This window comes from Bos indicus, chromosome X (genome assembly GCF_029378745.1).
Source record: "Bos indicus isolate NIAB-ARS_2022 breed Sahiwal x Tharparkar chromosome X, NIAB-ARS_B.indTharparkar_mat_pri_1.0, whole genome shotgun sequence".
NCBI lineage: Eukaryota > Metazoa > Chordata > Mammalia > Artiodactyla > Bovidae > Bos > Bos indicus.
Genome location: NC_091789.1, coordinates 8,962,721 through 8,989,232, shown reverse-complemented (window position 1 = coordinate 8,989,232; position 26,512 = coordinate 8,962,721). Strand labels below are relative to the sequence as shown.

The following is a 26,512-nucleotide window of genomic DNA, read 5'->3' as shown; positions in this document are numbered from 1 at the left end:
GTATCAAGTAGTCAATTGTGGAGAGCAGCTGCCCTCAGAGATCTGGGCTGCTTCTGAGGTGCTGCCTGAGGAAGTGTCAACCACAGTTACCACGATTCCACTGGGGCTCTGCCCCGCTACACTGAGTCACTTCTGCGTCCCAAGATCTAATCTTTTCTCTCAATCCTCTGTTTCCCAGATCCAGTGCCATGCTGTGGCCTGGAGTGCGTGGGGCCAGAGTGTTCACTCTGCTCAGGCTGTGGTGCATGGCAAGGTGGTCTCAGGAAACCCAGCATCTGCTAGGGCAGATGTCTTTCTTCCCTGCCTGAGGGCAAGTCAGTGAGTCCAGTCTTCTCACAAGCAGAGTCCCGCCTTCACCAGACTTTCTATCTGATTCAGTGGTCTTCCAGACAGCTAAAGGGGGCTTGTCTTCTTCACACAATACTCACAGACTGGGCTGTCCAGTCTGTGGCTCACGCTGCTCCCTCCCCAGGGCTGGTATCTGCCCATGTGGTCTTCCTTTTCCTCCAAGTCCACTCCCAGGAACACAGGTCCCAACCAGAGACTTTTCTCTCTGTCCTACCCATTATGTGGGTATCTTTCTTACAGCCTTGGTCATACAGGAGTCCTTCTACCAGTTTACAGTTAGTTTTCAGTGAGGATTGTCCCACACGTAGATGTACTTTTTAAAATAATTATGTATTTATTTTGGCTGTGCCAGTTCTTAGTTGCGGTACAGGGAACCTTCAGTCTTCACAACGTGTGGGATCTCTAGTTGTGGCATGCCAACTCTATCTGCAGCATGTGGGACCTAGTTCACTGACCGGGATCAAACCCAGATGCTGTGCATTGGGCGTGTGGAGTCTTAGCCATGGGAACACCAGGAAAGTCTTGTACATGTATTTTTGATATGTTCCTAGAGGGATGTGACCTCCGCATCCTCTTACTCTGCTGTCTGGATCTCCCTCCTCTCCCTAAGAGTACTTTGCAAATCTTTTATTTCACACCAAAGTTCTAGGTTCTCCAAACAGTCCCTCCTTCTCAAAGCAGTACACATGCAGTTGCACTCAAACAAGTACCCTTGGGAATTGAAAGTTAAGCAGCAACACAAAATGCACCTTTCTGACCTTTCCTTGTAGACTTAGCTGAAGAGGGGTGTGTGTGTGTGTTGTTTTTGTTTTTTGGCTTTGTTTTCTTTTGACCTACAGCATAGTTACATTTGGCGGCCATTTATGCAATAACAATTCTGGACCCTGAACAACAGGTTGAATTCTAAATTTACTTACAGTTTCACTATATTTATTTCATAGACCCAGTCAGTAAAGATTCATTTTGTACCAAAGTAAAAAACTGCTGCAACTCCATCCAGGTAATCATTGTGCATTCAGATGGAACATAATCTTGCATTAGAATTCTGTGGTTCTTCAATATTCTTTCATAGGACATGTGGATATTAAAATGCACTCAGCTGCCCTTTGAGTCAACCATAGTTTCAGTATCTTTTACTTAAAGGATATGAAAGCCTAGGACACTGTTGTAGAATTGGGAATAATTCATATAAGCACAACAAACCACATGAATAAAATAGTAGTCATGTACTAACAAAGCCAACAATGTTGGGACCGTAACATTATTATTTTTAAAGATTGATGGCAAATTACAGTAAATGTTTCCTTTAATGCCATATAGATGTTTCTCTAACACAGGATTTCAGGGGGCTCAGCTAGAGTGCTGCAGCTTGTTTTCAACTACATTAAATCACTTTATCAATATACTTCAGTTTTAACAAAAGCTTTTCTAAAGCTTACTGGAGACCTGACTTCTCAAATAGATTTATGGAAAGAGTTCACTATTTACTCACAGGTAAGCTTATTTACAGTATAAAAAATTCATGCTAAATGTTCTTGGCCATATATGTTTTATGTTTTACCCTTGTTTCATTTTAATCCTCTTTCTTGTTTTAATCATCTTCCTTTTTAAATAACTTTTTTAAAAAAACATACCTGTGATGCCATGTAGAATGTGTCTGCCTTTTGGTCCCTCTGGCCCAGTAGTCTACCTCTGACAGAGGCACCAAGTGGTATGCTATAGAATGACATATTTATCCTCCTGAACTAGTCCTTGAAAGGCTAGAGAATCTTCCCATATTGTGCTAACAATATCTTATATTTTTTTGGAAGAAATAATCCATTGTAGAAATTTATCAGCCACATGTATATCTAATCCTATGGAGTGCCCGCTTGTATTTTTTTTGGAGAAAGTTCAAACATTTACTAGCTTTTTCATGAAGTCAAAGGTAACTTTAGTGTGTAAAATTTCCTTTTGAAAATAAAGTGCTAGAGTTCCAGGATCTAATGCACAAGTTTGCATGTTTTCCTGTGCATATCTTTGGCAGTCCTATAGATAATATTCACCAATCTTTTCTTAGTCTTTGCCTTTCTAATGCTAAAAGCCTTTGGTTTTACTTTTTACTTGACTTGTAGCTCCTATGCTCCCTTAGTAATTTTAGTTGCCTTTTCATATTTCCATTTTATATTCTGCCAAAGGTGTCTTCACCAGAACTGTACACAGATACCATCTTGCCATTGCCAGGGGTTCAGTGAGAGGGAAGAATATATGTGAAAAGTTGAATTGTACAAGATTCTTGGCCACCTCAAACCCTCCAGTCAAATATTATCAAGGGGGGAAATGAAATCTTAGTATTTGGGAACATAGAATAGAAGCTCATGATTTTTAATGCTGTTTTGAGTCAAGGTAGTATTTTAACTGTGGTTTAAGTACTATGGAAAGTTAACAAATGAAGCAGAAGACATAGCTTTTGCCTTTGAAAAAGTTCCTATTAAATAGGAGAGCTGTGAGAAACACACATATATACACAGCGCAAAGTAACATGCAAGCAACTGTTGTACAGAAATAGAAGTAAAATGGCTAGGTGACTAAGAGGCCTAAAAGAAAGAAGATGAAAAGATTGTTATTATAGAAGTAACCTGAGCTGAGCCTTGAGAAACGAGAAAAATCAATCCTAGATGACCTTAAAGAGTGCCTGTTTAGGAGACTGGAATAATAGAGTGGTAAGGGGGAAATGCAGATGGTAATAGCCTGTGTGCTAAATGGATAATGAAGCAATAGAGGCAGCAGATGGAGACAGTTTGGCAAGGAAAAGAAGGAGATAAATAGTTTGATAACTAGATAAAAGGGCAGTTGGGTCATTTTATTCCTTTCTTTTTATTAAAGAGAGACGTGTGGTTGTTTGAATAAGACACCAATAGAGAAGGAGACATTGAGGACGCTAGGAAGAAAGGAGATGGTAAAGGGACCAAAGTCTCTTGGGAGAAGAGAAGGGGAGGGAGAAGCCTCAGAGATAAACTGACACCGATTGTATTGCACACTGAGTACGAGAGAGACATTTTGATACTATGGAAATAAGAGATAGGGGTTCAAAAAGGGAGCACAATATGTTCAATAAATGTTATCATCTATTATGATTATTATTACTATTATTATGGTCTGTAATGTATTTTTTTTGTGAAGAAAAGTTTTAATTTGATATATATTTTCTGGATTCCTAAAATCTTTTAAAATATGTAGCAATATGACAACCCATGAGAACTAGTGCCTAAGCTGGCCACTTCTCTTTCCCAAGACCTGGCACAAGATATATGTGTTCAGGTATATGTGCTCAGACTCTTTGCAACCCCATGGACTGTAGCCCGCCAGGCTCCTCTGTCCATGGGATTATCCAGGCAAGAATATTAGAGTGGGTTGCTATGCTTTCCTCCAGGGGATCTTCCCAACCCAGGGATCAAACCCAGGTTTCCCGTATTGCAGGTGGATTCTTTACCAGCTGAGCCACAAGGGAAGCCCACAAAAGGGGAAGCTAGAGAAAATGAGCTATGACCTTCCCTGCTGCCACCTTTCCAAAGTCCAGAAGGATGTGATCAGAGTAACCTACATGTAACAAACATATAACATTGTATAAAATTTATAAAATAGGCATCCCTGCTGTGAACTACCAATTACATGTCCTAAAAGTTCTGGCCAGGAGACAGTTCAGCCTCTAGATAGCAAGTGACCTTCTAATACCACTTGGAAACACATCAAAACTCTTATGACTCTCTATGGTAGTTTGTGTGAATGCATGTGTAGGTTATGCATGGCAATTTATACCTTCCAACCATATTTTTTGTCACAGCTTTGTTGAGATATACAGTTGCATGATTAGAACTTTTAAAAAGTGACAGGAATATGTACATCCATATACAGTTGTCTCTTGGTATCCATGGGGATGGGTTCTAGGACCCTCACAGATACCAAAATCTGTGGATGCTCAAGTCCCTTATAAAAAATGGTGTAGAATTCGTATATGCAGTCCTCCCATATACCTTAAATCATCTCTATATAACTTATAATACCTGATACAATGTAAATGCTGTTAAATAGTTGTAAACTTGTGTGCAGCAAATTCGATTTTTGCTTTGTCGAACTTTCTGGGATTTTTTTTTTTCTGAATATTTTTGATCTACCATTAGTTGACTCTACAGATATGGAAACCATGGATATGGAGGGCCAACTGTTATTTACATACTATGTAATTCACTGGTTTAATGTCTACAGCTCAGTGATTCTTAGTATATTTAGAGTTGGGTAGCCATCACTACAATTTAATTCTAGAATAGTTTCATCATGCCAAAAATATACTTCATAGGCACTGGCAGTCGCTTCCCATTCCCAGCTCCCCCCAGCCCCTGGCTACCACTAATGTAGTTTCTGTCTCTATAGACTTGCCTGTTTGTACATTTCATATAAACGCAGTCAAAATATGTAGACTTTTCTTTCTGGCTTCTTTCACTTAACATAAGGTTTTCAAGGTTGTCCATGTTGTAGCATATACCAATACTTGGCTCCTTTTTATGGCTGAATAATATTTCGTCGTATGAATATAACATATTTGTTTATCCATTCATTAGTTGATGAATCTTTATGGATTTTCACCTTTTTTGGGTGTTATGAATAATACTGATATATGTTCAAAGATAGATCATAGAGTCTAAATCCAATTCAAAATTCATCCTTTAACTAATGGTACAATTTTAATAATGCCATTTTATTGCTGTCTGGGAAGATGTATGTAATAGTCAATAAGCTACTGTCCTGGAATCTGAAGTCTGTCAGTGTATGGTCATAACTGTTAACACCTATACTGTACTGTATTTCTCAAGTGTAAGAATAGGCTCCCCGGTGGCTCAGTGGTAAAAAATCTACCTGCCAAGGCAAGAGACACAGAGAGAAGGAGTCAGTCCCTGGGTCAGGAAGATCCTCTGGAGGAAGAAATGGCAACACACTCCAGTATTCTTTCCTGGAAAATCCCATGGACAGAGGAGCTGGGTGGGCTACAGTCCATGGGGTCACAAAGAGTTGGACACGACTGAGCAACTGAACCTGCATTCAAGATTAGTTAATGGACTTTTCTACACAATCAGCTATGTATTATCAGTGTCAATAAAACAGAGATATTTCATTTCTGAGCATATTTTATTCGCAGTTAATTCCCAAAGTTCTATGTGTGTAGATGATTTCAATTCTTCCTCCCACCAAACCTTGTACTGAAATGTCAAAGTACTAAATAAATTATCAAGATTACTATTTTATTTTATTAATTGATTGAAATAGCAATTACCAAGCACCTACTACATCCAAAGTTCATTCTTCCTTATCTTTCTCTTGCCTACTAAGTGTAACAATATGAAAGTGAAAGTGAAGTCATTCAGTCATGTCTGACTCTTTGTGACCCCGTGGACTGTAGCCTACCAGGCTCCTCCGTCCATGGGGTTCTCCAGGCAAGAATACTGGAGTGGGTTGCCATTTGGGATCGAACCTGGGTCTCCTGCATCGCAGGCAGACGCTTTAACCTCTGAGCTGCCAGGGACAATATGAAAGGCATGTGTAATACACTATCTGGAAAGTGAGAGTTGAATACATGTTTTTCTTGAATGGTTCACATAAGGAAAATTATACAAAGCCACATAGATGGACAGGATAGGTTTTTCATTATCTCCTTTTCATCTCTGAAAAAGATCACTTTTGATCACTGGGAATAAAACCATTTTGCTCCAAGCACAGATATTCTAAATTTCACAATGATTCAAGTGTTACTGTGAAACACTTATTATATTTGAAAGAACACAGAGAAGATGGTACTTAAATCATGAGACACACACTAGGACTAATTCAGGTGAAAGACTGTACCAAAGCCATTTGATTGTGTCTTTTAATGGTTTGGAACATGCTATAGGATGAAATGAAGGGGAACCAGGACCTTAAGGCTTATTTCTTTTTTATATCATTGGACAACATCCCCTTCCATTAAAATGGTACTTTTTTAGCTTAGGTGCTTTTTATGGAATTTGCAAATGTCTTTAAAAGACTGTAAGATTGTTGTTATGGGCACCAGCACAGCCTTTAACCTAGTGATTTTTACACAAGGACCTGGTAGTGGACAGGGAAGCCTGGTGTGCTGCAGGCCATGGGATCGCAAAGAGTCAGACATGACTGAGACCAAACTGAACTGAAAAAACTATATTCTTGACATATAAATGTGTTTATTTTTTCTACGTAATATAACTAGACTGCATTCAATGATTCTGTGCAAAACTCAGTGGGACATTCCTAGAAGACCCCACTCCCCCTTCTCAGCCCCCTTCTGCAGCCCCCCCCCCCCGGGAGCCCCAGAGGCACAGGGCCTCCTCCTATCCCCACCCGCCCTGCCTCCCTCCCTCCCTCCCTCCCTCCCACTCTCCCTCTTTGGCCAGCCTGTTGATAAACATTGAATTTGGAAGATGCTTTGGGATGGAGAGAGGCCAGCGTCCAGGCACCCCCCTCCAATTAGGAACCCTGGGGTGCTGCCTGTCCGCCCATGCGGCCTGATTCCTGGTGACACTCTGCCCCCTGCTACTAGCAGCCGTCATGTCTTCTAGGAATGTCCCACTGAGTTTTGCACAGAATCATTGAATGCAGTCTAGTTATATTACATAGAAAAAATAAACACATTTATATGTCAAGAATATAGTTTTTTCAGTTCAGTTTGGTCTCAGTCATGTCTGACTCTTTGCGATCCCATGGCCTGCAGCACACCAGGCTTCCCTGTCCATCACCAACTCCCAGAGCTTACTCAAACTCATGTCCATCAATTCGGTGATACCATCCAACCATCTCATCCTCTGTCGTCCCCTTCTCCTCATGCTTCCATCTTTCCCAGCATCAGGGTCTTTTTCCAATGAGTCAGTTCTTCACGTCAGGTGGCCAAAGTGTTGGAACTTCAGCATCACTCCTTCCAATGAATATACAGGACTCATTTCCTTTAGGATTGACTGGTTTGATCACATTCGTGTCCAAGGGACTCCCAAGAGTCTTCTCCAACACCGCAGTTCAAAAGCATCAATTCTTCAGCGCTCAGCTTTCTTTATGGTCCAACTCTCACATCTATATATGACTACTGGAAAAACCATAGCTTTGACTAGATGGACCTTTGCTGGCAAAGTAATATCTCTGCTTTTTAATATGCTGTGTAGGTTTGTTATAGTTTTTCTTCCAAGGAACAACCTATCTTATAAGAACAACACTATTATAATCACATTATTAGTATTCAGGTATGTGTCTCAATGAAACTTTGGATTAGTCAATAGAACCACTACACATGATGTCTGTCACCAGTTCCTCCATCTGTATTTAATCTTACAGGTAGATTGACCTTTTCCTTTGCATCACCAGTTTGCCATCCTTCAACCTGGCCTATCTGCCATTGTTTTTTTCCTACTCAGCAGTTGATGCCTGTGTTGCAACCTATAAAGAGAGTGTTTAGCTCAAACTAAATTGGTGGATATTGGTGAGACTATGATAACTACAGTACTTCACAGTTTGATATAATCTTCTTGGATTTGTGCAGGAGGCATTTGTTATTAGAGAATATGTTCTTCTAGGGCCTTCTGATATACTTCAGTAAAATAACTGATTAAATGACAATTAAAACATGAATATTACAAAATCTGTACCCTAGTGCTATATTTTAACTCTGCCACTGATGATTTGCAAATGAAGAATCAGAGTCAACGTTAAGTTTGTCCAAAAGTATTCCACTTACCTATATTGATATAGAATTTCATCGTGAAATCACGCTACATATTGTTTTTTGCATGTAATTTCCTTCTCTTTGGTTTTCCCCTTTGAACTACATTAAGAAAACTAATGAAATAATAAATTAACCAATAATCACTATATTGTAATCCATAACTAGTTTTGAGAGAAGTGAAAATGGAGCAGTCTATTTAGTGAAGTAAATTGCTAACAGGGAGATACCTTCCTTTCTGATGCACTAAGCTCTAAAAGATTAGGGGCTGAGAAATTTTGTATCTGCAAGCTGTGAGAATTTTTCTAATACCAAATCACTGCAAAAAAAACTTGCTTTGCTATTTTTATTTAAATTATAGTCCACATGTTCATTCATGTTAGCCTGTCTCTTTAACTACCTTGTCTTAACTGTGATACCAGTTCTCAAAGGGTAAGACCATCTTCTTTTAAAATCATTTTATAGATGACATGTATATATGCTTTGTATATTTAGTAATTCTAAAAACCAGGGAACTCCAACAACACAACTTCACAAGTTTATTTTCATTTAGTGAATAACATTAAAGTGGCCTTATGCAATATATGATGCTATAAAATGCAGAAGAGAGAGATACTGTAGCATTTGGTAAGGCTCATATATAAAGGTTAACATCAAAAAAAAAAAGGTTAATGTCCATCAGCCAGTTTTGTCCTGAGTTTTTAAAAATGACAACATCTGCATTCATTGGAGACCATGTTCAGCACCTTTAAAATACTATTTGCTGAACCTAAAACATTTTAAATTGTCTTATATTTATAATATTGTTTGCATGACCAAATGATGCATTTTAACCAGTGATAAAAGCCCCTAATGAGGCTAGCAGTTGGATAAACTGAACATTAAGTTGAGAATAGAAGTGTCCACATAAATACAGTCTGTTAAGTACTGCTCATTGAAGAGATCTGTCTGCTCCAGGACCTTGAGAGTTAAATGTATAATCAACCCGTTATGGACCAAACTTCTGTCTCACATGGAAAAAATAACTTCCACTGAAAAATAGGGTCCTCAGTTGGTCATTTATGATCTCAAAGGGCATATTTTATTATAAATGTCAATTTCACAAAATTATGTGTCCTGTAATACATAATTATGTTCAAAATTGCATTTGAAATCTATTATTAACAGTTAACAGTGAACATTCTTAAAATAGTTATTACTCTTGGCCTTAACACAAAAAGCAATAATGGAGGTATTTTAGGGAGTTAAAAGCTGCAAGGCATTGGCCTCCGAATAAAGTCACTGCAGGTGTGTTTCTTAATGGGCTGTTAATTTTATAGCTGGTGAACACAAAGGACAGAGACCATGTGTGTTTTTAAACTGTGTTTGGTGTGGAAAAGGAGTTGATGGCTGAAAAATATAAAGGCAGTGTGAAATAAGGCCAAATTGAGCTTGCCCTCCTGAGATGTAATCCTCCTTGCTCAAAACCAAGGCCAACTCAATTCTTGCCATTCTGCTTCTGTTCCCACCACCACATAACAAAGAATCCCAGAGAAACTTATATTAAGCCAGCACATCAGAAATAATTAGGAAATATGACAACAAATAATAAAGACCTAATACACTAACATTCTCTCACACTAACCAGCTCTATAAAGAGCTGTTTCCTGTTTTTGCTACTAAGTCACTCAAACTTAGAGTTTTGACTCCCTCCTCCTGCATCCCTCATACCTAGGTTCTCAGGGTTCTTAGAACTTTGCATCTCAGTGTGTGCGCTAAGGACCAAGAAACATGAGCGTTACTTGGGAACTCACAAGATCTAAGTTCTCCAACCAGGGATTGAACCTGGGCCACCACAGTGAAAGCATCTTTTCTTCCTGGGGAAATAATTTGTTTTATTGTTATCAGTTCAGTTCAAGTTCAGTTCAATCGCTCAGTCATGTCTGACTCTTTGTGACACCATGGACTGCAGCATGCCAGGCCTCCCTGTCCATCACCAACTCCTGGAGTCTACCCAAACTCAAGACTGAAGCGACTTAGCAGCAGCAGCAGCAGCATGTCCATTGAGTCGATGATGCCATCCAACCATCTCATCCTCTGTCGTCCCCTTCTCCCATCTTCAGTCTTTCCCAGCATTAGGGTCTTTTCAAATGAGTCAGTTCTTTGCATCAGGTGGCCAAAGTATTGGAGTTTCAGCTTCAACATCAATCGTTCCAATGAATATTCAGGACTGATTTCCTTTAGGATGGACTGGTTTGATCTCCTTGCTGTCCAAGGGACTCTCAAGAGTCTTCTCCAACACCACAGTTCAAAAGCATCAATTCGTGTTCCCCAGTGCACCAGCCCCAAGCTTCCTGTATCCTGCATCGAACCTGGACTGGCAATATTGTAAAGTAAAAAAAAATAATAATAACAAAAGCATCAATTCTTTGGCACTCAGCTTTCTTTATAGTCCAACTATCACATCCATACATGACTATGGGAAAAACCTTTGACTAGACAGACCTTTGTTGGCAAAGTAACATCTATGCTTTTTAACATGCTGTCTAGGTTGGTCATAACTTTTCTTCCAAGGAGCAAGCGTCTTTTAATTTCATGGCTGCAGTCACCATCTGCAGTGATTTTGGAGCCCCAAAAAATAAAGTATGTCACTGTTTCCACTGTTTGCCCTTCTATTTCCCATGAAGTGATGGGACCAGATGCCATGATCTTAGTTTTCTGAGTGTTGAGCTTTAAGCCAACTTTTTCACTCTCCTCTTTCACTTTGGTCAAGAGGCTCTTTAGTTCTTCTTCACTTTCTGCCATAAGGGTGGTGTCATCTGCATATCTGAGGTTAATATTTTTCCTTGCAATCTTGATCCCAGCTCGTGCTTCATGTAGCCCAGCATTTTGCATGATGTACTCTGCATATAAGTTAAATAAGCAGGGTGACGATATACAGCCTTGACGTATTCCTTTCCCAATTTGGAACCAGCCCATTGTTCCATGTACATTTCTAACTGCTGCTTCTCAACCTGCATACAGATTTCTCAAGAGGCAGGTAAGGTGGTCTGGTATTCCCATCTCTTTCAAAGGCTTTGGCATAGTCAATAAAGCAGAAGTAGATGTTTTCCTGGAACTCTCTTGCTTTTTCGATGTTCCAACGGATGTCAGTAATTTGATCCCTGGATCCTCTCTGCCTTTTCTAAATCCAGCTTGAACATCTGGAGGTTCATGGTTCATGTACTGTTGAAGCTTGGCTTGGAGAATTTTGAGCATTACTTTGCCGGCATGTGAGATGGGTGCAACTGTGCGACAGTTTGAGCACTCTTTGGCATTGTTATAAATAATAAATAATTATTATAGTAATTATTATATAATAATTTGTTTATATAATATATATTATAATTTGTGTATATATAATAATATATAATTTGCTTTGTTGATATAAATAATTATAAATAATAATCTTTATAGTTTAGGTATATTTTTTATAAGAAACATATAATTAGATATTTCTTCTTCATTCAGATTGGTCGTTCTTACTGTTTAACGCAAATGTCTAGTTCATGACTCCTTATTTTTAATGATAAATACAGGTATATGGCAGAAGGAAATGACAACCCACTCCAGTTTTCTTGCCTGGAGAATCCCGTAGACAGAGGAGCCTGGCGAGCTACAGTCCATGGGGTTGCAAAGAGTCAGACATGACTGGGAGCAACTAACACACACACACACACACACACACACACACACACACACACAGATATATGGGGCTTCCCCGGTGGCTCAGATGGTAAAGATATAGATATATGAAATTTATCTTCCATCTTCCTCATGCTTTCTAATTGACCCATCTAGTCTGTATTCCCTTTCTTGTCTTCATTTAGAATGAATTATTTTTATCTCAGTACTATTTTCTCTATGCTAGTTCAAAAAATAAATTTTTATCTTTTAGTATTTACAAAAGATAAAATACAAAATTACAATAAGATTTTTGAATTTATAGTAATCTGAAGTTAATTGATATTTGTACCATTCCTTAGGATAATCCAGCTTTACACTTCCCAGATAATATGTGATTTTTTTAACCTAATTGTGGCAAATATGGTCATATATATTTAAAGTATACGTCATGATGACTTGATATACATATATATTATAAAATGGTTTCCAAGATCAAGATAATGAAAACATTTATCACCTCACATCGTTAACACATGTCAGCTCGTGTGTGTGTGTGTGTGTGTGTGTGTGTGTGTGTGTGGTTGAAAATGCTTAATATTTACTCATAGCAATTTTCAAGTATATATTACCATATCATGAACTATATTCACTATGCTGTATATTAGAGCCTCAAAACTTTTTATAAGTGAAAATTTGTTTCCTTTGACCTATATCACCCCATTTCCCCCTCCCTCCAGCCCTGGCAACCAGCATTCTATTCTTATTTGTATGAAATCAACTTTTGTCTGTCTGCCTTATTTCACTAAGCACAATGCCCTTCAGATTCATCTTTATCCATTTATCCACTGAAGGACATTCAGGTTGTTTCCATATCTTGGCTATTGTGAATAATGCTGCAATGAATGTGGGATCCTGATTTCGATTTCTTTGGATATATACCCAGAAGTAGCAATGCTGTATCATATGGTAGTTCTATTTTTGGCTTCCTTTGTGGCTTAGCTGGTAAAGAATCCACCTGCAATGAGGGAGACCTGGGTTTGAAATCTGGGTTGGGAAGATCCCCTGGAGAAGGAAAAGGCTACCTACTCGAGTATTCTGGCCTGGAGAATTCCATGGACTGTATAGTCCATGGGGTCACAAAGAGTCAGACATGACTAAGCAACTTTCACTTTCACTTTTATTTTGCATTCCCACTGATGTAGCCACGCGTTCCGGGAAACAAACTCACTCAGATGGACAATGCAGATAGTGGAGTGTAGTTATTACACCAGTGGGCCCAAGGCAGAGTCGCCTCTTAGCCAAGAACCCCGACCAGCATTTGTGAAAATCTTTTATACCCCATGTGTATGTGTCTGAACCCACCACTCCAAATTCCTTGAGACTTATATGAACCAAGGAAAATACAATCCCAATAACCCCATCATTCACGTGCCACATACTCATGTGCTCAAACAGTCAAACAATTAGTCAATAATCAATACACCTGAGGTTACACTCCGATAGATACAGAAAAATTTATGGCCTGTCTGGAGGAAGGGGTGATTAGTGTATGTTTTCTCTTAGGCAAAGAGTAACCTAGATATGATCTTCAAGGTTCCCCTGTCTGGAGGGGGTCTTATCCTTCTGTTGTTGTTTTCATAGGCACTAAACACAGAGTTCAGAGTCCATTGGAAAGGTGGCCGAGCATGATCAGCATGAACAGGCCTAAGATGGAGTCCAGGCCCTATGAATTCCTTCTTCACCACCAACAGTGCGCAAGGGTTTTCTTTTCTCCACATCCTAACCAATATTTATCTCTTGTCTTTTTGATACTATCCAGCCTAACAGGAGTGAGGTGACATCTCATTGTGATTTTGATTTGCATTTCCCCAGTGATTAGTGATGTTAAACATCTTTCATATACCTATTGGTTATTAATATGTCTTCTTTGGAAAATATATATACTCAAGTCCTTTATCCATTTTTAAAAACTGGATTATTTGCATTTTGTTATTGAGTTGTACAAGTTCTTTATATATTTTGGATATTAATGCCTTATCAGATACACTTCGCCTTCCATCCTTTCCCTCTAACCCTACTTCCAGCTTCTTCTATCTACATACACGTACCCTGCACCTTAGCTTTATAGAGTCTCTCTCTGTTTTGGTTCAAGCTGTTCCTTTCACATGGAAAATTCTTCCCACAGAAAATTCTTCAACTCTGTTGAAATCCTTTCCATCCTTTAAGGCTCATCTTGAGTACCACTTCCCATAAATATGCTTTTCTGATTCACTCATTTGTTTATTCATTGAATAAATATGTACTGATCACAGAACTACATTCTTCTGGTTACTGGAGATAAAGCAATAAACAAAACAGCCACAGCCTCATGGACCTTATATTCTATCAGGTGAAAACAGGTGATAAACAGGAAATAAGTAAAAGACATGTTATATTAAGTGGTGATAAGTGCTAAGAAGAAAATAAAAGAATATAAAGGGGGTTCAGACAGCCAGGAATGATGAGTATCCTCTGATCAAATACCTTTCCTTCCTTTGTATACCCAATGCAAGTATTTTCCTTTACAATGTGGCTATTTGCATATTTGCCCTATTTTTCTCTCTTATATTCAAAGTTCCTTGAGAGCCAGAACTTAATTTTACTCATCTTTGTATCTCCTTTACCATCTGAGCCACCAGGAAAGCGCATCGTAAAGGAGATATCTCCTGGGGTTCCCCTGGTACTTCAGCTGGTAAAGAATCCACCTGCAATGCAGGAGACCCCAGTTCAATTCCAGGGTTGGGAAGATCCCCTGGAGAAGGGAATAGCTACCCACTCCAGTACTGTGGGCTGCAGAATTCCATGGACTGTATAGTCAATGGGGTCACGAAGAGTCGGACATGACTAACTTTCGCTTATAGCTGTATCTCCTATACAGCTGTAGGTATCTCCAACAGCTACCAAGACAAAGTTCAGTAAATAATGGTTCAAATGACTCAAATGATGGAAATAAGTGCAATAGTACTTAAGAGGAAGGAGAGACTGATACAGTGGTTGGTTGGGAAAGACTCCTTGGAGATAGTTAATTTGGATAAGGTTTTACAAGATGGGTGGGGTGAAAAGGAAGGAAGAGCTGAGTAAGTCTGATTTGATATATATGTTCTTGAAAATCTAAAAACCATTGTTTTATTAACTGACTAATATTATGAATAATTTTCTTTATTTTTAAAACCAGTGTTTCAGAAGGGACGGGCAATAGACACTGGAGAAGTTGACATTGGTGCACAGGTCATGCAGACCATTCCACCTGGCTTATTCTGGCGTTTTCAGATTACTATCCACCATCCTATATATCTGAAATTCAATATTTCTTTAGCCAAGGACTCATTGCTGGGAATTTATGGCAGAAGAAACATTCCACCTACACACACTCAGGTATTTGATATTGTAGATATTTCTTGACCCTTTCAGAGAGTGGCGGGATGAATAGTTCAGGGTTTGTGACTTGCAAAGTATGTGGGAGTCAAAGGTGATGGCAGACAATTTTGTAATGAGCAAATATCCAGAATAATCACAGTCAAGTGAATGAAAAAAAAAAAAAGATGCTATTGAGCAATAACAACTAGAATTTAGCAAAACAGGTTCAAAAAAGGAAGTTTAAGAAAATATTCTTGCAACTGAAGTTCTGCTTCCTGGAACAGGATGGTCATGAGCCTTCCCAGCCCCCTCCTCTTTTTTAGTCTTGGTGCCCACACCTCCACTGGTTCCATACATTCCTGACCTGTTGTCCCAATAAAGGAATGCAAATCAAGAGGGAAATGTGTCAAAAAGGCGTGTTTTGTCTTGTAGGTAAAACATACTCCTTATTATTGTTAAGAAAAACTTAAATAGGTAAAACCTCTATGGTTTACAAGACCCTTCTAGAAACCTTTGCCACTTCCTTTCCCTTAATTTCTTTCTCTTATCTCTTCCTACACAAACCCATTTGAGGCCCTGTTCCATCTAGGTAGAATAAGGAATGGTAACCATTTGGGGCTTGGGATACATGTGCCATGTTCTTGTCCAATTAGGGACAAAAGAAAAGAGGACAGGGTCTTTGAATATTTCATTGTGTTACCACAAAAGTAGTACATTATGTTGAATGTTTTGACTATTCATTTATTAGTTTTAAAAACTAGAAAACTTTTTAATTTGTAATGACGATCATGGTAACATTTCAAGGGGAATGTCTATTTTCAAGTATCTTCTATCAGATACTTTTTTGTAAAATATCAAGATTCTCTTGCATAATACCAAATAATTCTTCTATATCTTGCTTAATTATTTTTAATACTCCAAAACTGAAGGGTTGGTAACATTTATAAATATCATGGAGGGTTATTTTGTTTTCAGAATTAATAATATGCTTTGGGGTTTAGATGTACTTAAGAATGAATTGCCTCTTTTCCCACTCTGCCCACTTCCAGGGCAAAGAAGCATGAAGTATAAGTGATGTGAGAGATGTTTATCAGTCTAGAGGTAAAAGTCGTGGCTCATATCTGTGTTTGCATTTGTTCCAGTTTGATTTTGTAAAGCTAATGGATGGAAAACAACTGGTCAAACAGGACTCCAGGAGCTCTGATGATACCCAGCATTCTCCTCGGAACCTAATCTTAACCTCACTGCAGGAAACAGGTTTCATAGAATATATGGACCAAGGGCCTTGGTATCTGGCATTTTACAATGATGGAAAAAAGATGGAACAAGTATTTGTGTTAACTACAGCAATTGGTAAGCTGCCTTGGCTATGATTTTGAATCGACAGCATAGCCCCAGAAAGACACAGTGATGAAAGAGATACAGATGTTATTGAAGCTTATTGCTCATTCTGTCTTAAAGTCATTACTCAGGATACATCACAATGAGACGGGTTTACATTGCTGTTGTCAGTACTGTTGTTTAAATGCAGATTAAGATTTTTAAAATGCTCCATTATTTGCGGCTATTTTAGGATACCTGCCATGCTCCTTTTTATATGTTTTCAACAGGAATAATACCCTGGATAACACTATTACTGAGACTACATAGATGAAAACCTTCACGAAGAAGGGAAATAAGCAAGAGAAGCCCTGTTAATTCAAGTTCTATTAAAAAAGAAAAGGCAAATAAATACCTTTTTGAAATGGAAAACCTAGCATCAACCGAGTTCTTCTTTAGAACAACTGATTCTGGAAACATTAAGATTGCAAAATATAACCTAAGCATAGAGAAGAGTCTTAAGGATAATAACTTGGGTCATTCAGAGTTCTTTTTTTTTTTTTCTTTTTTTTAACTTTACATAATTGTATTAGTTTTGCCAAATATCAAAATGAATCCACCACAGGTATACATGTGTTCCCCATCCTGAACCCTCCTCCCTCCTCCCTCCCCATACCATCCCTCTGGGTCGTCCCAGTGCTCTAGCCCCATGCATCCAGTATCGTGCATTGAACCTGGACTGGCATCTCGTTTCATACATGATATTTTACATGTTTCAATGCCATTCTCCCAAATCTTCCCACCCTCTCCCTCTCCCACAGAGTCCATAAGACTGTTCTATACATCAGTGTCTCTTTTGCTGTCTCATACAAAGGGTTATTGTTACCATCTTTCTAAATTCCATATATATGCGTTAGTATACTGTAATGGTGTTTTTCCTTCTGGCTTACTTCACTGTGTATAATAGGCTCCAGTTTCATCCACCTCATTAGAACTGATTCAAATGTATTCTTTTTAATGGCTGAGTAATACTCCATTGTGTATATATACCACAGCTTTCTTATCCATTCATCTGCTGATGGACATCTAGGTTGCTTCCATGTCCTGGCTATGATAAACAGTGCTGTGATGAACATTGGGGTACACGTGTCTCTTTCCCTTCTGGTTTCCTCAGTGTGTATGCCCAGCAGTGGGATTGCTGGATCATAAGGCAGTGTTTAGTTTAAAAATCATCACAATGACTTGTTCACTGCGCTCAGAGCCTATTAAAGAATATTCTTTTCAGTACAATGTCTACACACACTCTTACTCATTTTCACCCTAGTTAATCAGAGACAGCTCACTCTTGTCATTTTGGGGGGTGAAGTCATTCCCCTTTATATAACCCTTTATATGAATAAAGCTGAGCTCTTTAGCAAATTTAGAGCCCTAAGAGTATACAACTCATAGACACAGTATTTTACTGTGTGAATTTTCTGAAACACATGTCTTTTAAAAGAAGGGAAAATATTTTACAGCTGTCAGTTTTCTATACAACTCTCACCACTTTATCCTTTAGTTAACCTGTTCTACCATATGTTTAGGATATCGTGTTGATTGTTAATAGATATGCCATGTGCTCTTTATAACAATTATATTCTTTATAACAATTATATTCTATTTTTACTTGATGCTGAAGACCTTTTGTCAGTATAAAATGGTATTCTAGCCACAGATTATCAAAAACTTGCCTCTAAAGTAATCAAAAAGGCAATAAAAATGCACCAATGATTTTTTCACTTAGAGAAAAGCTCTACTGATCTTACATCTTCAAAAGACAAAATGTTTGTTAAATTAGAAATATATATATATATATACATTTTAAGTCATGACACTGTTTTGCTTCTCAGAGATTCAGTGGGGGCAAATTCAACAATTGCATCTTTCATGATATTTGTCCACCAAGACTCAGTTTTGATAATGCAAACTAATCAAATATGAGAGATTGAGTTTCTCCTAAGAAATCAGAGCAATTAGAAGACTTAAAATATTTGTGAAGAGGATTTTCTCTCTTCCTGTTATCCTTACCCCTAAGTTCAAGTTAAAACACTAACCAAGCTATTAACCTTTCAAAAATCAATAGACCCAGAAACACGCTTGGAGTTTTTTTCATGTCCCTTAATTCCTTTCCCAAAGAACCTAACCTTTGAGATATAATTTCCTATTATCCAGAGATTAAGCTCTTAGTTTCACATGCAACAACATATTTGCTTCTTCCTTACACAAGTCTGTTTCTTATTTCTCCTACAATTTCACTTAAAGAGAATTCAAGTAAATTTGCCAAAATGTCAAAGGTATATAAATTATTTACTCTAAATTCTCCCCATTATTTTTATGTTTTTTGTAATCATTAAAAGAGGATAATATATTTGCTCCTTTGTCTATTATGTGGTAATATTATAATCAGTTGGATTGATCTTAACTATATTTGGTCTGGAGAAGGCAATGGCACCCCACTCCAGTACTCTTGCCTGGAAAATCCCATGGAGGGAGGAGCCTGGTGGGCTGCAGTCCATGGGGTCGCTAAGAGTTGGACCCGACTGAGCGACTTCACTTTCACTTTTCACTTTCATGCATTGGAGAAGGAAATGGCAACCCACTCCAGTGTTCTTGACTGGAGAATCCCAGGGATGGGGGAGCCTGGTGGGCTGCTGTCTATGGGGTCGCACAGAGTCGGGCACGACTGAAGCGACTTAGCAGCATATTTGGTCTGCTCATAGGGATCAAAACAGCATGATAACCATGTATTAAGTGACTAATATAGGGGAGCAACTAGCCTGTATTACTATATGTTATTTTCTAGTTTCATAGACAAAGTTATGAATAAGCCAAAGTCTTCACCAACCAGCTCAATAACATAATGTATACCATTAATGGAGTGCCATTCTGCCCCAAGCACTCTACATTCAGTTATCTTGTTTGATTCTCATCACAAGCCTAGCATAGGTATGCTGCTGCTGCTGCTAAGTTGCTTCAGTCGCGTCTGACTCTGCAACCCCATAGACGGCAGCCCACCAGGCTTCCCCATTCCTGGGATTCTCCAGGCGAGAGTACTGGAGTGGGTTGCCATTGCCTTCTCCAGCATAGGTATAGTGGTACTTATATTACAAATAAGAAATCAGAGACTTGGGATGAATAAAGAAGTCTCACAGCCAGCAAGTGGCAAAATTGATATGGGAGACACTCAATATCTCTGATTCCAAACCCCTGCTCTTTAGAATATGCTCATTCCATAGGATTACTCATTAGGTTTGGTTTCTCCCATGAGAAAATCTGCCAGAAGCAAAACCCATCATCAGCGCAGATGCAGATCCAAAAGCTCTAGCATAAGAACAGGGTTTTAATCATAGAACTTTAAAATAATTCTCAACGCTAATGAACTGGTGTCTAGGAAGTGATTCTGGAGTAAGATTTAAAAGATGGAAGACAAACTTCCTGGAGGCCATTATAAATAGAAAAGCACATTCTTTTTTATCACTATCTATTTATGTGTTTCTGCTGTAGCCATCCTCTTCTGGAGTCCCCAGGCTATCCCAATGTCTCTTTGATACCAGTGGAGGTGGCAGCTTCCAAAACCTCCTCCATTGCCTTCTCTTCTCATTTGCATTGCAGGTGTTAAGCTCTGTGCAGCATTATGGGCCTCAGGACAATTCTTAGATAGTCAATAAGACAGAGGGATTTTTATTTATTTTGATAGCAAATTTTATTAAACATTTTCTCTCTCCAGTAGCTACATTCCCACAAGGCTGCTTCCATGAAGCTGTCAATAGGACCTGGTATGAAATTAAATTCAAGTATATTTACCTTTGAAATTTTCCTCTATAGCCTCCTATTAACCATGCAGGGCAGGGAAAATCCAAATGTAGATTTAAGAATGGCCACTTCTTTTTGGTATAACAAAGCAAAACAAGAAAAGAGATAATAATTGTTCCATCTCTGAATGAAAAGAAATTAGACTCTTTGTGCCTTTTTGTAATGATCTTTTAAATAAAGGAATGATTTTCTGAAAATTACTAATGTTTTAATGAGTTAAAAAGTGGTTAGCTCATTGTCAAATGTTACATTCCTGCCAGCCCAGTTTTCAGCAAATGCCATGTGTCAGTTCTTATCCACTTCAGTTTTCTAGCACAGAAATCAGAGAACAGACCATTGTAAACTTGCAAAAAGGAATCTGATGTGTTCATATGGATGTCACAAGAATGATCTCCACTGTAGATAGGATAGCCATCCACATGGCCACTGGATTCATTCTCAGCTTCCTAAGGATCCCCTAAATGGACTAGATGCCACGTTTTTCCTCTTGCTTTTCTTCTGCCCAAGGCAGAATTCCAAGTCTAGATTAGAATTCCTCTAACCATGGAAGTTTGCTCTTTGAAGCACTGGTTCTCAATTCTTTAATTCAGTCTTCACCTGCAGGGTCACTTGAGGTATTTGTTAGAATGTAGATTACTGGGCTGCATCCTCAGAGATGGGGGCTTCCCAAGTGGTGCTAGAGGTAAAGAATCCTCCTGCCAATGCAGGAGACACAAGAGATGCACTTTCGATCCCTGGGTCAGGAAGATCCCCTGGAGTAAAAAATGGCAACCCACTCTAGTGTTCTTGCCTGGAAAATTTCATGAGCAGAGGAGCCTGGCGGGCTACAGTTGTTGGGGCTGCAGAGTTGGACACCACTGAGCAACCGAGCATGACTAATATCCTCAGAGATAGATTCAATAAATCTGGTGTGAAGCTCGGGTATCTGCATTTTAAGTACTTCAGGTGATCCTCCTGATGTAGGTGGTCAAAAGGCCACAATTGAAGAACTGCTATTTCTCAACTCTAATTGTAAATTCTCAGAGTTCAGTGGAAGACACCAAGACTATTTAACTAGAATATTTCCTTCTGATTGGAAATAGCTTATCCAAGTATAACTAGATGAAGTAGATGATTTGGATTGAAAAGAAAAAACTGGTACCTACGAGAAGTATGAGTGTAATGGGCCAGAACATAAAAGTCAGAATCCAGGAGTGCTAAGTTATAGAAAACATATGGAAAAAAGTCATGAAAAGGTGGAATTTTTTTAAACTGCAGGAGTAAAGTATACATAATCATAATAGGCCGTGGACTTGGAATTTGATGCTGTTACACTCAAATAAAATTTTAAACTAAAAACAGTTTTCAATATCATCGTCAGAGATTGATTTTCATAAAACTTTATAACTCTTCAATTAAGTTACTTAGCACAAGATTGGTCAAAGTTCTGTTGTATTGAAGATACTATGTTACCAGAACTATGTACGGGCACCTTCAAAGCCTTCTCAATTCCCCCTGAAACCTATTCTTCTCTAAGAATAGATTGAAGGGAAATTAGTGGCAAAGAACTGATAGGCATTTACAGCCAAGAAAGCATTTCTCAACAAAATGCTTAGGTTCTAATGCTTTTCATGGTGGTGAGTTTAATATGAACACTTACTTTAAAAGCTTTCCATTGTCACTTATTAGTGAAAATAAAATACTGATTATCATATTTAAGCTGTCAAGATAGTAGATTAAACATTTTAAGGTGCTAGAGAAGACATTTTTCTTTGCTACCACCTAAATTTAAAAAATAAACAATAGACTTCATTTTCTGGGTTATATTTTAAAGCCCTTTTTGCTTTTGAGAAATGACCTATAATCCTAGTACATTTTTAGTTTTATCATGAATGTCTTTTAAGAATTCAGCTCATCTAGACCCTTGATGCATTTTAGAGGTGAGGTTGGTTTTTAATACCACTCTTGAATAGCCAATTCAGCAAATCCAGGGTGCTTTAAATAATTTGGTACTGTGACCTCTTACAGAAATCTTTGGCATCTGACTTTAGACAGTAAGTGCTTTGTAGATAGCAGAGGGCAAAGATTGTTATAGGCCCAGGGTTTTCGCAATTTAGTAAAAAATAAAGACTGTACAGCCTATAGCTTTGTTCTTTTTTTTTTTTTCTTCTTTTTCTCTCTATTAATAGAAATAATGGATGACTGTTCGACAAATTGCAATGGAAATGGAGAATGTATCTCTGGCCATTGTCACTGCTTCCCAGGATTCCTTGGACCTGACTGCGCTAGAGGTAAGGTTGCCCTGTTATACCGATTGGTTAGGGAACTTGATGTCATTTGAGAACTTAGAATTAGTAACAATAGGAAAAGGAGGAGGGATAGGAGTGAGAGTAGCAGTAGCAACATCCGAGATGGTCTCTACCGGAAGTTGAGCACTTGCTCTGCCAGGCACCATTCTAAACACTTTGTGGTACTTTTAATTCATATATTGTATAATAATCCTATGCTATAGATCTATTATCCTGGCTTAATGGGCAAAGAAATAACATCAGAGAAGTCAAATCACTTAACTAAGGTTATCTAACCACTGAGATACCTGGATCCTCTGAAACCAACTACTCCATGATATTGGATTGGCCAAAAAGTTAATTCAGGTTTTTCCATAGCATCTTACGGAAAAGCTCAAGCAAACCTTTTGGCCAACTCAGTACTTCTATTCCCTTCATAAACTCATTTATAATGGAGGAACTTTGGGTAACCACTTATACAAACTAGGGTAAAGTGGAAGAGGTGGACAGTCACCAGCTAGCTGAGTAGCTTATAAAGCAAAGACTGGGAAGGCAGAAGTTAAAGTTTCAAACTTTACTAAACCAGACTTGCCCATAGTTTAATTCTTGAAAAGCTGTGGGTAAATCATGCTGGGTTTTCCCCACAGGCTTACAGTTATTATCAATACTTTAGAGATGCTTTCTGCTTGTTCACAATGTGTTCTTAAAGTTCTCAGTCTGCTAATGCTTTCATCTCAGGTTTCTCAGCCACTCAGTTTCTTTAGATTAAATTCTATTCAGCAGAGAATTCAATAGCACTTGCTAGATTCCCAGTTCTCCAATAGATCTTAAGGAGGGTAGGGGGTAGAAGCAGAGGTTATGGCTGGTATGGAAAAAAATGAATAAGACGAGATATAGGCCCTGCCCTCAGGGAGGTCCATATTTTTTTTAATAAGAAGACAAAGAATAACAGAGCAGAGTGAATGTTCCAATGAAGGTCTGCACAGCTGGAATAGGCACAGACATCTGTCCAGTACCAATCTCTAAATGCCCAACTTTTGAAAGATAACACTCTATAATAGGAATACCTTCCTCCTAGTTCTATGAATTTTATCTGCCTGAGGAAGAAACCCCAAAAGAGAGAAAAATCCTAACTTATAATAATGATGATGGTGATGATGATAGTTGTTTAAGAGTATCAAAAGCAAGTGCTTGAAATAATTTCTTCACTCAGGGTGTTTTTATAATTTATCTTTCCCCCAATCCCATAAGAGGAAAATTCTGTTTGTAATCATGAACATGTGCCGATTTAATAAAGGCTAAGCCAGAAATAGTACAATTTTTTTGCCAGAAATATTATATGAGAATCGATAGAGAATTACTCTTTGGAGATTTTACAAGCATTATGAGAACATTACAAGTTCATTTGCCAACCTTCAGATTCGTGCCCTGTGCTGTGTGGTGGGAATGGAGAATATGAAAAAGGACACTGTGTCTGCCGAAATGGCTGGAAGGGGCCAGAGTGCGACGTTCCAGAAGAGCAATGCATTGATCCAACGTGCTTTGGCCACGGCACCTGCATCATGGGAGTTTGCATCTGTGTGCCAGGATACAAAGGAGAAATATGCGAGGAAGGTCAGAGCCCTGTGTTAATATATTGCTTCAGGCTTTTCGCTCACTGAATGGTCCAAGGTGTCATTCTGTGTTTCTAGAAGAGACATAAGTGGTCTTTGCAAACCATAAATGCACAACATGTCTACTTAGTACATGGAGCAATGGGAGTTCATGTCTCTTCTGACAGCCTCTAATAATAACATGAGGCCATACCTCTGACCCTTACAGAGCAGTAGTGGAAAATGCCATACGCCCCCCTCATTTTAACACTGTTTTATGATGAAAATTTCCATCATGATTATTTTAGGTGTTAATTTATATGCTTTCATTATTATAGAGTGCACTAGGCTACATCTTTCTCTAAAGCACATAATAAAAATAATATTATTGTGCACATTTGGAACCATTTCATAAACGTTTTCTTTGGGAGTGATTTGTAATTACCATTATTATTATTGCTTTATATTATTTATTTTTATATACCTCATGCTGAAACTTGACCTCCCTGCCTAAGGAAGTAGGCTTACCACTAATGAGTTTCAAGACAATGCCTTTATATTAAAATTCACCCCAAAGGAGCATTACACATACATGCACAATAATTTTATCATTTAAAAAACATACTTTGAAACAGCAGTAGTTTTATCATTTAAAGAAGACACATTGGAAAATAAGTTTGCTAGTAATCAGACCTTTTTCATGCCACATTCCTCAAATAAGACTGATTTCAGAAATAATATTAAACCATTACCATGGGAGATGGTCTCATCACAACTGTTGTTCAGGAAATAGATTGCTGAAAATGCACTATAATTGCTTTTTAAAGATGGCTCATTAAGACTATTACACAGCATTTTAAAGGGTTTAATCTCATTCTGCTCCATGAGCAAACAAGAGTTTAGCTTTCCACCTTCCATTAGCCATAGTAGAATTTTGGTGTGAAGATTGTATCTGTTCCAATATGAATGTCATTGGGACTTGACAGGCAGTAAAGTTCCTGACTTACTTTTAGAAGCTGTTTTTATGGGGATCCATCAGCAATCATGATATTTAAGCTATACATTCAGATGCTATATAGATACACACATGTTTTCACCCCCCCAAAAAATGGTGTCTATTACAACATCTACAATCTGCCCTAAAAAACGTTTAACCTAAGTTAGACCGTCCTAATTTAAATTTTGTAAATAGTTGAAAAAGGACTTGGCTACAGTTTGCCTTCTAGGCCACAAAGAAAATTCATAGACTAACCAAGATAGCAAGGAGTACCACGTTTAAAGGTAGAAACTTTCCAAATACAATTTTTTTTAATAATAAAAAATGTTTTAAGTCAGATTTCACAAACAGGAACTCACAGCCTGAATGGGCGCATGGGTGGATTTCGTTTCACTAAGTGGTGGTGGTGGTGTTTTCATTGTTGTTTAATGTGGTGTATTTTGCAAAATTTAAAATAGAGAAGTATCATATAAAAATCTCTATTTCTGGCCTCTTTTGAGCAACAAAAATATCTGGTGACCCTCAGCCCACACTCCTACATGGTAGCAATGATTGGAGCCAATTAACAGCAACTTGGGCTTCCCTAGTAGCTCAGGCAATAAAGAATCCACCTGCAATGCAGGAGACCTGGGTTCCATCCCTTGGTCGGGAAGATCCCCTGTGGAAGAGGAAATGGCAACCCACTCCAGTATTCTTGCCTAGAGAATCCCATGGACAGATGAACCAGGCAGGCTCTACAGTCCATTGGGTAACAAAGAGTCAGATATGACTCAGCAACCAACACACAGACACACACACACAGAGGCAGCAGCTTCCTTTAAACCGGACACTTATTCCCAGCACACCCTGCTTTCTTATATCCAGCCCACCTCATTCATGTATGCAACCCACCTGGTCCCTGCAGCCAAATGACTTTGTGCCTCTGACTTAAGTATGACTTACCTACTCATTGAAGGTGGTCTTCTAAAAAAAAGAATAAACCTATATTAAGTTAATACTGTTTTATTTATTAAAATTGTTATATTTTGATGCAACAAAATTACCTCCTTTTGAAATAATATTGAACACTAAAGAACCTGCCTGCCAGTGCAGGAGACATAAGAGACTTGGGTTTGATCCCTGGGTTGGGAAGATTCCCTGGAGGAGGGCATGGCAACCCACTCCAGTATTCTTACCTGGAGAATCCCTACGGACAGGGGAGCCTAGTGGCTACAGTCCATAGGGTCGCAAAGAGTCGGACACAACTGAAGTGACTGAGCGCACGCGCACACACACACACACACACACACACACACACACTTTTCCTCTCCCTCCAAATAACGAATAGATCAAATTAGATGTA

At 38.5% G+C, this 26,512-nt stretch overlaps 1 protein-coding gene across 5 annotated transcripts in view; it reads left to right on the top strand.

Annotated features, from left to right (window-relative positions):
- TENM1 (teneurin transmembrane protein 1) overlaps positions 1–26,512 on the top strand; it is a 909,292-nt gene that overhangs the window by 604,291 nt on the left and 278,489 nt on the right. For all 5 annotated transcript variants that reach the window (XM_070784169.1, XM_070784168.1, XM_070784167.1 and 2 more), the window contains 4 exons: positions 14,961–15,160; positions 16,285–16,495; positions 22,483–22,584; positions 24,001–24,195. In XM_070784169.1, coding sequence (XP_070640270.1) covers positions 14,961–15,160; positions 16,285–16,495; positions 22,483–22,584; positions 24,001–24,195 — 708 coding nt within the window. The remainder of the gene's footprint in view (positions 1–14,960; positions 15,161–16,284; positions 16,496–22,482; positions 22,585–24,000; positions 24,196–26,512) is intronic.